Source organism: Pagrus pagrus, assembly GCF_965226575.1.
Source record: "Pagrus pagrus genome assembly, chromosome: 21".
In the NCBI taxonomy this organism is placed as follows: Eukaryota; Metazoa; Chordata; class Actinopteri; order Spariformes; family Sparidae; genus Pagrus; species Pagrus pagrus.
In genome coordinates, this window is record NC_140208.1 from 25,739,879 (window position 1) to 25,753,153 (window position 13,275).

A 13,275-nucleotide genomic window follows, 5' to 3' on the forward strand; every position below is an offset into this window, starting at 1 on the left:
CTTATTGCTAAATTTATTTGATTGATTCCCCAGGGACAGATGAGCTGACAAAGAAGCTCATCCACTGGCGAGCAGCCAACGACAGCCTTTTTACAGGCAGACGTAATGCGGCGATGAAAGATTTTGAGTAAGTTGACCCTTATATGCATTAAGTAGGACATAAATTGCAGTGTAAATGGTCATAAAAGGTCTTAAATTTGACTTGGTGGACCCTACAGGCACCCTGCTCATTAATGTGTATTCTTGATTAAACACCATAAAACGTTTGCATCTGTTTGCTTTAGAACATTTGTAAAAGAATCTGGCCTGCAGGGAGTGCTGAGCCCTGCCTGGGTCAAGAAGAAGTGGGAAAACCTGAAACAAAAATATAAAGTAAGTTGGTCAAATAGTTGTCACAACAGTAAGTTCTAGAAAAGCTAATTTTAATGGTTGATATTTTTGCTGTCATGTTTTGTAGGACTTGAAATGTCCCCAGTCAGGGATTAGTACCGAGAGTGGTGAGGCTACAGCAGCATCATGGAAGTGGTACGATGCCATGGATGGGGCAATAGGCGGCAGGCCGTCTATTACACCACCTGTCCTTATTGCCTCAGCCAGTCCAGATGCTGCTGTGTCCTCACCACCCTCCAACACTGAGAGCAGGCAGGAGAAAGACACTCCGGTGAGGAAGCAGAGTAGGGCAGATGTCCTGGAGTACTTGAGGGAGGTTGAGGAGAGACAGGAAGAGCGAGAAAGAGAGGCACAAGAGAGAGAAGCTAGACAGCTGAGAGAGGCGGAAGAAAGAGAAGAAAGACGAGAGATGGAGAAAATTGAGAGAGAGGAAAGAAGAGAGAGGGAGAAAATTGAGAGAGAGGAAAGAAGAGAGAGGGAGAAAATCGAAAGAGAGGAAAGCAGAGAGAGGGAGAAAATCGAAAGAGAGGAAAGAAGAGAGAGGGAGACAAAAGAGATAGAGAGGAGCGTTTCCTAAAATTGATGGAACTCTTAATTAGAAATCAATAATACAGTAGTTTAATCAGTTCAAAATTTGATTATAGTTTTTGTGTATAGTTTTTTGTCATTATTCTGTATATATTTATTAAAGATGTTTTAAATTCACCAATAATCTTGAACTTAATTGATTACACCTTCTTACCTTAGTAAATAACTGCTTGTAATTAATACATTTCCCTTTACCTTTCAGGCTATTTAGGTACAATGTTTGGCATGTAGTGGATCTTGTATTTGAGCATATGTTTAAGTTTTCTCCTCTGTAGTAACATACTTCTTTTAATTTAATGGTCTTTTTGGTTAAACTGCAAATTAAGAATATTTAGTGAGTGTAAAGAGAACTATCTTCTACACAACAATTACAAGTAACCAGCAAAGTTTAATAAATAAATATAATAATAAAGTAGTAGCAGTAGTTATAATAACAATGTTCACTAATATAATATTGACAATATTAACAAGTATAATGTAGTAATTGTAAACAGACAAAACAGTTCAATTAAATGAATGAGAATAATCATATAATAGAGGGCTCGCTCTCCTGCTTCTGAGGCCGTGCAGCATTATATTATATTATATCATATTATGTTCTATTATGTTACTGTATGTTATATTATATCATGTTATATTATAGTATATTACAATTTATATAACAATATAGTAAAGTAGTAACTAATAAATAATTTCACATTACAATAAAAAAATGCACTGTACTAAATAAATAAATATATATATATATACACACACAATAATGTTGCTACTAGAATGTCAATAATCATGCTCTTGTAGGGCAGGTACTGCAACCTCAGGTGCTGAAACAGCTGCACACAATGTGGCCCTTAATGTGTCCCCAGATGTTATTTCAGCAGAGCCAGGAACGCCATGGTCATCGTCAGCGGGCTCCATGATGACTTCCTCAACAATGTCACCGTTGTCCAAACAGATGTTGTGAAGAATGGCACAACAGGCAACAACCTCCGCAGCAAATGTGGGACTCACTTCAAGGGCCTTAAAGAAAATGGAGCGCCAATGGGTCTTCATCATTCCAAACGCCCGTTCGATGATGCACCGTGCCCTTGAGTGCTTCCGGTTGAACCGAGCCTTTGCAGGGCTCTGCACGGGCTCACGGTATGGTGTCACCAGACGCATAGGGGCAGCCAGACAGGGGTATCCTCCATCTCCTAAAATGCACTTCCCCTCTGGTGGGTAAAGCTGCCTCACGTATACTGGGCTGTTTTTCAGGACACGGGTGTCATGCACTGAGCCAGGGAAGCCAACGAAGATGTCCAGGAATCTGCCTCGATGGTCACAGATGGCCTGCAGCTGTATAGATGGAAACAGCTTCCTGTTGAAATAACACTGGGCATCGGCAGCTGGTGGCTTTATTCTTACGTGGCAGCCATCAATTGCCCCAACCACGACACTGAATGGGGGACATCCAGCCAGGTGACTGAATCCAGCCCCCACTTCTTCCAGCTGGTCACCTCTCGGGAAGTGGATTGTTCGCCCCAGGATCCCGATGACTGCCCTGCTTGTCCTGTGCACGATATCGTGTATTGTGGACCTCGGGATGTCAAAGGCAGTGGAGACAACCCTATATGATGCAGCATGAGCCAACCAGTAGACAAATACCAGCACTTCAATGTCCTTAGCCCAGCCATGGGCTACATCAAAGTGAAGGGCAGCAGTTAAGGCAGCAATCGACAGACGAGACAGACGCAGGTTGGGGCGCAGGTCAACTGTGTCATCCAAATACTGCCGTATGATAGGCACTGTTGTGTTCAGCTGGCAGTACGTCATGGTGCTCACATTCTAAAATATGAGAAATTAAAGGATTAAAAGAAACTGTGTATGTTTGTCATTTTACACAAAAGCATAAAACATGTTTCTTAACTTATCATTTTGTTAACAATCTTTTCACTTAAACACAAGCTGGCTCAAAAAGTACAAGTAGGACATTTCAGGATTAATTTCATTAGCCTGCATCAGTTACTCAACTATACATTTAAATGGCCTAATGCCAGTTTAATGTCATGTCAGTTACATATACAAGATGTTCAATGCAAAGTTTTTTGAGTGTATGTAATATAGTGGCCACTTTATGAGGTACACCTGAACAATGCAATCTAATACAGCTGCTCTGCTGTAAAGTCTACTTTTATGATGCCTTAACATTAATTGTTTGTTAATTGTCAGAGGTGTTAAATAACATGTTTTAGCACTGAGGTCATAGTTAGTGATGTTGTACTGGACTGCATTATATTAACGTTATATTATATTATTATAGAGGTACAGTACAACAGCGCCTTCAACTGTGACCTTAGTAATAAACATATAACTGTTCGTTGTATTTATACATTTCTGACAATGTCACCAAAACATTATAAACCTCGTAGAGTTTATAGCAGAGCTGTTGTAATGAACTGAATTAGATTAAAACGTGCAACAGTTAACGTTACCAAATAAAGTGGCCACTGACTGTATATAATTTACAGTATATATAACGTTAAGTTACAGTAGATACACACACACACACACACACACACACACACACACAGTATACTGTATATATTTAATAAACTTAACCATTAAATTACACACAAACTTGCTGCTAACAGTTGAGGTTAAAATCCGTTGGAGTAACGTTAACGTCAGTTGCTTACCTTTTCCAGAAATGCCATGATTATCTGGTGACGAAGATGCCTGCGAATCACAGAACGAGTTCGCCTGCGGTTCGCATTTATTATTGGATGCATATCAATTATTATTAGCATTAGACGTATTAAAGTAGGAATGCAGATTGCCGGTAGAGGTGAGGTTTGCACGGGTTACCACGATTACGCGTCTCCAATCCGACCGGCAAGGGTCTCAGGAAGTGCATCACTTCCGCACTAAGCAGTGCGTCGGAAAAGATGCATACTACTGTTATTCACTCAAAAGTATGTTGAACGATAGTACACATATTAAGTATGTAGTGTATAGTATGGAATTTCGGACGCAACCCAAGACTTTTAGCTGGTTGGATACAATGTTGCTAACCTAAGCAGTCAAAACAACTAGAAGAAAAGAAAAGAAGAAGACTGAGGAGGACTCAACTAAACAAACAAAAAGACTAAGTGAAAACTTAGTTTTAACACTTTAAATTACAAATAAATTACAAATAAAATCCCAACTGAAATATTAAAGCTAACAGCTAACTAGATTACACTAGCTAAATAACAGTTGGGTGGCGGTTGCCTAGCAACGGCATCAGTGGCATCAGTGGCAGCAGTAGCAACGGAACTTTCCTGTTATAAATCAAAACTCACAGACCTCAGTGTTAACCTAAATTCAAATTCAAAGGGGGCTTTATTGGCATGAAAGTTTAACAACAATTTTGCCAAAGCATAAGCATAGCAACACAACATGTAACAACACAAACACAACACCGAGATTGATTTACATTAACCGAATATAAGACGATATTTTTTCCCTTGAAAAATGCCTGAAAATTATGCCTCGTCTTATATTCGGGGTCTAAGGAGTAACCCATGTAAAACAATAGGTAGCGCCATATGAGCGCTTTTCTCTCCGTCAGCATTTAGTGCAGTGTGACCCTAACATGATCCTGTAAACAAGCATGTAAACAAGTTGGCTGGAGTGGGTGTGTTAGCCTTCATTTGCATAAGCTACTGAATGACAAAAAGATGCAGCCAGGGCACAGAGATCCACTTGAAAAAAGTGCTTCCAAAGTCGGTCAGGTGAATAAAAATCAGAGGAGAAGTTATGATGCGAACTTATGGTTGTAAATGAAGCTGAGAGAACGAATAACGTGAGGGCAGGAAAAAGATATGATGTGACTGAGTACAACGTACGACGCTGGCGGTCCCAGAAAGATGAGCTAAAAAACGCTCACAGCCAGAGAAGGGGCTATCGTGGTCCACAAACTGGTCGCTTCACTGAAATTGACAGAAGGGTGTGTGATTATGTGAATGAAAAACTTAATGAAGGGATGCCCATCACGAGGGCAGTGATGCAGCAAAAAGCACTTGAAGTAGCCACAGAGCTTAACATTCCCCGCGCCGAATTCAAAGCCAGCATGGGCTGGTGCCGCAGAATGATGCGACGTAATGGCCTGTCCCTCAGATGCAGGACAAGCCTAGCTCAGCGTCTGCCCGCAGACTTCAGAGATAAACTGGTAAATTACCAGCGTTTTGTAATCAAATTGAGAAAGAAGCATGAATATCCCCTGGATCAGATGGGCAACACAGACCAGACACCTGTTTTTTTCAACATGCCCACATCTGACACCATTCATAAAATAGGAGACAAATCAGTGATAAGTCTACAGGGAACGAGAAGAGCCGCGTTACCGTTATGTTAACCTGCCTCGCTGATGGGACCAAACTCCCCCCCCCACTATGTGATTTTGAAACGAAAGACTCTCCCCAAAGATCCTATGCCGGCTGGCATAATTGTGCGTGCACAAGAAAAAGGATGGATGGAGTCCAGGCTTGTGGTGGACTGGCTTAAAGTTGTGTGGGCCAGACGTCCCGGGGGACTTACCCGCAGATTCCACTGGATACGGTACGGCTGCGTTACGGCTCCGCCACGGCGGCGGAGCTGATCCGTAGCACTCTAGTCTATGTGTTAACTTCCACCAGGTCCACTGCGCTGCGTGTCTGCTGCGTCCCAGCTCCGGCAGTCCGCAGCCCTGCGGAGCAGATACGCAGGACTTCTATTCTGGCGGACGCCGCAACACAAAGCAGCAATTCAGCCGAATTTAGCACAGAGCAGACAGGAAGTCAGACACGAAACAACAACAAGAAATCCGGTTGATTTTCAAAATAAAACACTCCGTGTTGATGCAAACACAAAAACCTCAAAAAAGAGACAAATACAAGCTCTTCTTCTAATCCGTCGGTCGGGAACACTTCGTGTCGTTGTGTTTATAACACATACATATAACTGCGGTCGTGTGTGATTATGTAATTATCGCGGGAATTCCTCGGTTTCGTTTCTCCAGCTGATCGGCGGAGCTGCGCCGTAGCGGACTCAAAACGCAACTGGTGGGGGTTGCCGGACGAGGACACCGGAGCACAATCGTACCGAGGCCGTAACGCAGCCGTAACGTAGCTGTACCGTATCCAGTGGAATCTGCGGGTAAGACGGAAGCGAAACATGCTGGTGCTAGGTGCTTTCCGTGGACATGTGACAGACGAGCTCAAGAAACAAGTTAAGGAGCTGAATGGTGACTTGGTGATCATCCCGGGTGGAATGACAGGTCAGCTGCAGGTCAGTGTGGTTTGAGTCATTTTATTGGAGATTGAAAAGATACAGTATGAATTTATGATAGATGTGTACATAACAGCAAGCTACTGTAGGCCTATAATGGTTAAAAAAAAACTTGTTACAGGTACTGGATGTGGTCCTTAATAAGCCATTCAAAAACAATCTGCGGAAGAACTACACAGCATGGCTCCTGGCTGGTAACCATGTCCTGACACCTACTGGAAAAATTCAGAAACCTTCTGCCCAACTTCTCTGCGAATGGATCCTGCAAGCTTGGGCAGACGTGTCCTCTGAGAGCATCATCAACGGGTTCAAGAAATGTTGCATCTCAAATCTGATGGATGGAAGCGAGGATGATTTGATGTGGGAGGAGCCGGCGGCAGCGGCAGAGAGCGAAAACAAAAGTGCGAGTTAGGAGGAGGAACCCAGTGATGTGGAGGATGCAGCTGAATGAATGTGGAAAAAAAACTTTTCGTGGTGTTTTTGGATGTTGATGCTCTTACATTTTGCAGACTGTTCTGACACTGTTTGTCAAGAAAATGTGCGCCGCTTATTGCACAAGTTAGGCCAGTAGGCTTTTGCTCGTTTTATTGCACTGTTTTCATGGCATAGAACCGTGAAGTGCGTTCTGCGCTTTGCCTATTTGCGGGGAAGATTTTATAATTTTTTCCCCCTGCATGATAAACACCAAACTGTACGAGGAAAACAATGAAATGTTTTTATTTATGCAAATGAAATTTTGTCCAAATAAAAAGTACTTTTCCAAATATGGGTCTTGAAAAAGAGGGGTCGTCTTATATTCGGGTCAATACAGTATATACAGTATATACAGTGTGCGTGTGTGTGCGTTCGTGTGTGTGTGTGTGTCGGTCACTCACTGTCCCTCAGGTTGTGGCATGTTGACACATATTGGGCAGCAAGGTATGCCCTATCTCCCTCTCCCTCCAAGAGTATTTTTAATTTTGATATGTCGTTCAGCTCTTTGAAGTCTGAGATTACCAAATTGAATTTATTAAAATAAATGTTCCTGGTTTCGTTGAATGTTTTACATTGTAGGAGAAAGTGCATCTCTGTCTCAACCTCACCTGTCGAGCCGTGACCACATGTTCTATTTTCTTTTGGTTTCCATGATTTTTTGTGTCTTCCTGTTTGGATTGTCAGTTTGTGGTCACTGAGCCTGTACTTGGTGAGGATCTGTCTCTGCTTTCTATTTCTGACAGTAGAGAGATATTCTGCTAATTCATAATCTCTTTTTAGGGCTAGATAACATTCTAATCTACTTTGGCTTTTAGTTTCTTCTTTCCAATGTTCCAGATAGGTTTCTTTACATTGTGTTATAATTTGCTCTACTCTGATTGGTGTTTGGAGAGCAGTGTTGTTGTGAGGCTGGTCAGACTGTGTCTGAGAGGGGGCAGTTAGCCTCAGTACCAACTGACATAGGGGACTCTTTTCTGGGCTCAGCTCTTGAGTTTGTATGGTTTTTGGAGTGGAGAGTATCAATTATCAGTGGGTATCTGCCTAATTCTGCTCTACATGCATTCGTTGGTGTGGTTCTGTGTACGTGTAAAATGTGTCTGCAGAATTCTGCATGTAAAGATTCTGTTGGATGTTTGTCCCAACGGGTATAGCTCTGATGACTGAGTGGACCCCATACTTCACTACCATACAGTGCAATGGGCTGGATGACACTATCAAATATTTTAAGCCAGATTTTGACTGGAATTTGGAAATTATAAAATTTTCTCTTAATTGCATGTAGGGCTTTTCGAGCTTTTTCTTTTAGTGCATTCTCTGCCATGTTGAAACTCCCCGATGCTGTAATGGTTATACCAAGGTAGGTATAACTCATGCTATGTTCAATGATATGATTATTTATGGTAAATTGGTTCTCCTGACATCTGGGGCGATTACTGCCAGGGCCCAGTTCTGACAGTACTTTTCTACTATGTCCAGCTGTTGCTGTAGTACTTGTCCAGTAGGAGACAGTAGAACAAGGTCATCAGCATAAAACAGAGACTTCACCTCTCTATCTAGGAGGGAGAGGCCAGGAGCAGCACATTGATCTAACTCAACAGTATTATATACTGTATTGATATATGATATATAGTATATACACATTAAATAGAGTCGGACTTAAATTGCAGCTCTGGCGTACATCTCTTCTCTGGGTGAAGAATTCAATTTGTTTGTCTTTGTTTTAACAGCACACATATTTTCCAAATACATGGATTTAACCAGATCGTACATTTTGCCCACTATACCACAGTGTAGAAGCCTGTAATAGAGCCCTTTATGCCAAATAGAGTTGAGAGCTTTCTTGAAATCAATGAAACAAGTGAATATCTTACCATTTTTTGTTTGGTGTACATGTTTGTTAATTAAAATGTGAAGGGTACATGGTCGGTGGTGCGGTGTTTTCGGAGGAAGCCAATTTGACTTTTACTCAAGATGGAGTGTTCCTCAAGGAAATCTAGTATTCTTTTATTTAGAATACTACAGAATAATTTACCTAGACGGCTGCTGACACAGATGCCACAGTAGTTATTAGGGTCTGATTTGTCCCCACTCTTATGAATGGGGGAAATGAGCCCTTTGCACCAGATGTCAGGAAAACATCCTGACTGTAATACAATATTGAACAGCGTTAACACTGCACCCTGCATCTCTGGGGTGCTGCATTTGAGCATTTCGTTTTTAATGCTGTCTGGACCACAAGCTTTCCTCGGCTGGAGAGATTTTGTCTGTGTGGTCAATTCTTCCCAAGTAATTGGGAAATCAAGGGGGTTTTGGTCTTTAATGGTTCCTTCTAAGTTTTGGAGTTTTTCTTGTATAATGCATTGATCTGAATTGATATGATTTATTTCAGGTGAGTTCAAGGCCATGATGAATTTGTCTCCACTGTCTGGGGCCCATCTTCTCTCCCATCGACCTCCACCAACTAACTTCGATGGTTTCTTCATCTAGACCAACAACTTGTCTCCTAGACCCCATCCCAACTAGGTTCCTGAAAGAAACTTTACCTTTAATTAGCACATCTCTACTAGAAATGATCAACCTGTCTCTATTAACAGGATACGTACCACAATCCTTTAAACTAGCTGTAATTAGACCGCTTCTTAAAAAGCCTAATCTTGATCCAGAAGCTTTAGCCAACTATAGACCTATATCCAACCTCCCTTGCCTCTCCAAGATCCTTGAGAAAGCAGTCGCCAACCAGCTACTTTCTTCAAAAAAATTGTTTATATGAGGATTTTCAATCAGGTTTTAGAGCACATCATAGCACAGAGACGGCACTGGTGAAAGTTACAAATGACCTCCTAATCGCTTCTGACAAAGGACTTGTCTCTGTCCTGGTCTTACTAGATCTTAGTGCTGCATTTGATACCATTGATCATCACATTCTACTGCAGAGACTGGAACACTTAATTGGCATTAAAGGACCCGCATTAAACTGGTTTAAGTCCTATTTATCGGATCGATTTCAGTTTGTACATGTTAATGATGAGTCATCCCTGTATACCAAGGTTAGTCATGGTGTTCCTCAAGGCTCCGTGCTTGGACCCATACTATTCACCTTATATATGCTCCCTCTAGGAAATATAATTCGAAAACACTCCATAAACTTTCATTGTTATGCAGATGATACACAGTTATACCTATCAATAAAGCCAAATGAAACTAATCAGCTTACTAAACTCCATGCATGTCTCAAGGACATTAAGACCTGGATGACCTGCAATTTTCTGCTGTTAAACTCAGATAAAACCGAAGTTATAGTACTTGGTCCTAAACACCTTAGAGATGCATTATCTAATGATATAGCGAGTTTGGATGGCATTAACTTGGCCTCCAGCACCACCGTCAGGAATCTGGGAGTTATCTTTGATCAAGATATGTCCTTCAACTCCCACATAAAACAAATTTCAAGGTCTGCATTTTTTCATCTACGTAACATTGCAAAAATCAGGCCCATCCTGTCTCAAAAAGACGCAGAAAAGCTAGTCCATGCATTTGTTACTTCCAGGCTGGACTATTGTAATTCTCTATTATCAGGCTGCCCTAATAAGTCTCTAAAGAGTCTCCAGCTGGTCCAGAATGCTGCAGCACGTGTACTGACAGGAACTAAGAAAAGAGATCATATTACTCCTGTATTGGCCTCTCTGCACTGGCTCCCTGTAAAATCAAGAATAGAGTTTAAAATCCTTCTCCTAACTTACAAAGCTGTTAATGGTCAGGCACCATCATATCTCCAGGAGCTCATACTACCCTATCACCCAACTAGAGCATTACGCTCCCAGAACGCAGGATTACTTGTAGTTCCTAAAGTCTCCAAAAGTAGAATGGGAGCCAGAGCCTTCAGCTATCAAGCTCGTCTTCTGTGGAACCATCTTCCTGTTTTGGTCCGGGAGGCGGACACCCTCTCTACCTTTAAGAGTAGACTTAAGACCTTCCTTTTCGATAGAGCTTATAGTTATGCTGCTATAGGCCTAGTCCGGGGGACAATGACACACTGAGCTTCTCTCTCCTCCCCTCTCCTCTCCTCTCCATCTGTATACATTATGCCTGTATACATGCCCCATCTCTGCATGTCACTGACTTACTTCTTCCCCGGAGTCCTTGTGCTTTCTAGTCCTACAGGCTCCCATGGATCCTGGCCGCGCCCGGGTCGTGGATCGTGGATGCGCCCACTGCTATGGCCCTGCCTGATCGTGGATTCGCCCACTGCTATGGCCCTGCCTGATCGTGGATGCGCCTACTGCTATGGCCCTGCCTGATCGTGGATGCGCCTACTGCTATGACCCTGCCGGATCGTGGATGCGCCTACTGCCATGACCCTGCCTGACACCCACCACTACTGTCGCTAATATTAGTCACATCTGTTACATACGTTCCACTACTATTATTGTAATGCATTACTACATACTATCCTTACCATTAATCACTACTACTGTTATCACTAGTAATCACATTTCCATGTGCATTTCATTATTATTGCTGTAATACATCTTTATGTACTTTCACTCCTGTCAACCATCGCTTATAATTGAATACATTGTGATCTCGTTGATCTGCTCTGTACATGCGACATCTATTGCACGTCTGTCCGTCCTGGGAGAGGGATCCCTCCTCTGTGGCTCTCCCTGAGGTTTCTTCCGCATTTTTTTCCCTGTTAAAAGGGCCTTTTTTGGGGCAAGTTTTTCCTCACTCGAATCGAGGGTCGAAGGACAGAGGGTGTCGTCTCTGTACAGATTGTAAAGCCCTCTGAGGCAAACTGTGATTTGTGAATTTGGGCTATACAAATAAAATTTGATTTGATTTGATTTGATCTGTAAGTAGGATTTAGTTGAAACAGCTAGCTGGGTTCCCTTTTTGTGTCACTCATTTGATCTGAGAGTTTAAAGAACACATTTATTTGGTTGTGGTCTGAAAGGGGGAACGCTGTCTGACGTGAGTGAATGCACTGATAGTGGAGGGTTCCATGTCAGTGATTGCATAGTCTACTACACTAGACCCAAGATCTGAGGAGTATGTGAATCTCCCTAAAGAGTCCCCTCTGAACCTACCATTAACTATGTACAGGCCTAAGGCCCGAGAGATGCACTATCTCCCTACCACTTTGATTGATTTCAGAGTCAAGGTTGTTCCGACGGGTGATGGTTGGTGTTGTAAACAGGGAGGCCTGACCAAATACATGGTTGCTGCCCTGTGGATCCATGACATCAGGTTCGATTCCTGTTCGTCCATTGAGATCTCCACTTAGAAGCACGTTTCACTGGGCCTGGAAGTAGCCAATTTCTGAATGGAGAGTGTCAAAAATGTCTTCTTCAAAATAAGGAGAATCTACTGGGGGTATATAAATTGCACAGAGATATAGATCCCTATCAGTTATGCCTAGGGTTTGATCTAATCTCAACCAAATGTGTGATTTACCCTGTTTTACTGGTGAGATCTGATGCCAAAGATCATCGGGTGTCAGGGAATTCCTTACTGGCCTGCTCCGCCATCTTCCTCACTGCCTCAGCAGTGTCCATTCGGAGTCTGTGCAGGTCATTTGTTTCTGTGTGGATCACTAGGCATTGAGGGCTCCTGAGGGTCTCCTTTTTTAACAGCTTCATTGCCTGGCCTGTGGTGCTGCAGCGTTTCAACAGCACTTTTTCCCCAGGAAAAAGCTTGTTTGTGTCCAGGAATTTCCCATTTGAGTCAGCCAGCAGGACCATTTGTGGAGCTTGTTCTTCTGGCTGAGTGGAGGGAAGCTGGGATGGGCAGAGCTAGTTGTTGGCAGCTGGCTGTGTGGGTGTATCAGGAGTTGCCAGGGTGTTGTTGGGCTGGGTGCAGAGCAGAGACGGTGGGACAGAGACAAGGCAGGAGTTTGGGACACTGGCAGGGAAAGTCTGTGTCTCTGTAGTTGTCATTGTGGGGACTGCTGAGAGTTGGTCTGTCAGATGTTTCTTGCTTCTTGGTGAAGCTCCTTTCTCTATTTTCAGCATCCTCCTTCACTTTGGCTAACTGAGCACAGAGCACACTGTTCTCCTGCTTTAGTGCCTCTACACTTCCTCTGAGGTCAGATGCCAAGGCTTGGTTGTCTCTCTTGAGCTGCTGGAGCTCCTCATGAAGCTGTTGCACAGTGTTGTCTTGGTGGTCAGACAGCCTGGCCTGGGTCAGCTCTTTGAATTCAGCAAAGTCCAGCTCCAGCAGGGCTATACTCTCCTTTAGCTGGTTGGTGGAGCTGGCAGGTGTGGGAGGGGCAGAGATGGATAAGGCGGTGGGGTTCTCTGTTGGGCTCTCATCATCTTCACTGTCAGAGCGGATATTGATCCTCTTGGTGTCCACCTCCAAGCCCGCCGATAGGGGGGGACAAACGGGTCTGTTGTCCCGGGCCCAGGGTAGGGGCGATCATTAAATTATGGAATCATTTTTTTAAAAAATTAAAAATAGCCCTATTTGTGGAAAAGATATGTAATAGCTGAGTTACATAAAAGCTTTTTATTTGTTTTCTTCCTAATTGTCCTTGAAATA

General features: G+C 42.9%; 2 protein-coding genes across 3 annotated transcripts in view; both read right to left on the reverse strand.

Annotated features, from left to right (window-relative positions):
- The window catches only part of cabcoco1 (ciliary associated calcium binding coiled-coil 1), a 40,198-nt gene that overhangs the window by 4,040 nt on the left and 22,883 nt on the right, over positions 1-13,275 (reverse strand). The gene's annotated exons all lie outside the window — the stretch shown is intronic.
- Positions 641-7,123, reverse strand: LOC311250116 (putative nuclease HARBI1). The gene is made up of 2 exons (XM_084341659.1): positions 3,651-7,123; positions 641-2,799 (listed from the first exon to the last, which is right to left on the reverse strand). Exons 1-2 carry the CDS (start codon positions 3,759-3,761, stop codon positions 1,756-1,758), a joined length of 1,155 nt encoding a protein of 384 aa, XP_084197785.1. The 5' UTR covers positions 3,762-7,123; the 3' UTR covers positions 641-1,755.

What these genes read in the sequence shown, in the direction of transcription:
- LOC311250116 (XM_084341659.1), bottom strand. Translation starts at nt 3,761, where the DNA reads ATGCTAATAATAATTGATATGCATCCAATAATAAATGCGAACCGCAGG. An exon ending in TCATGGCATTTCTGGAAAAG is followed by an intron (nt 2,800 to 3,650) that starts GTAAGCAACTGA and finishes CTCATATTTTAG; the next exon opens with AATGTGAGCACCATGACGTA.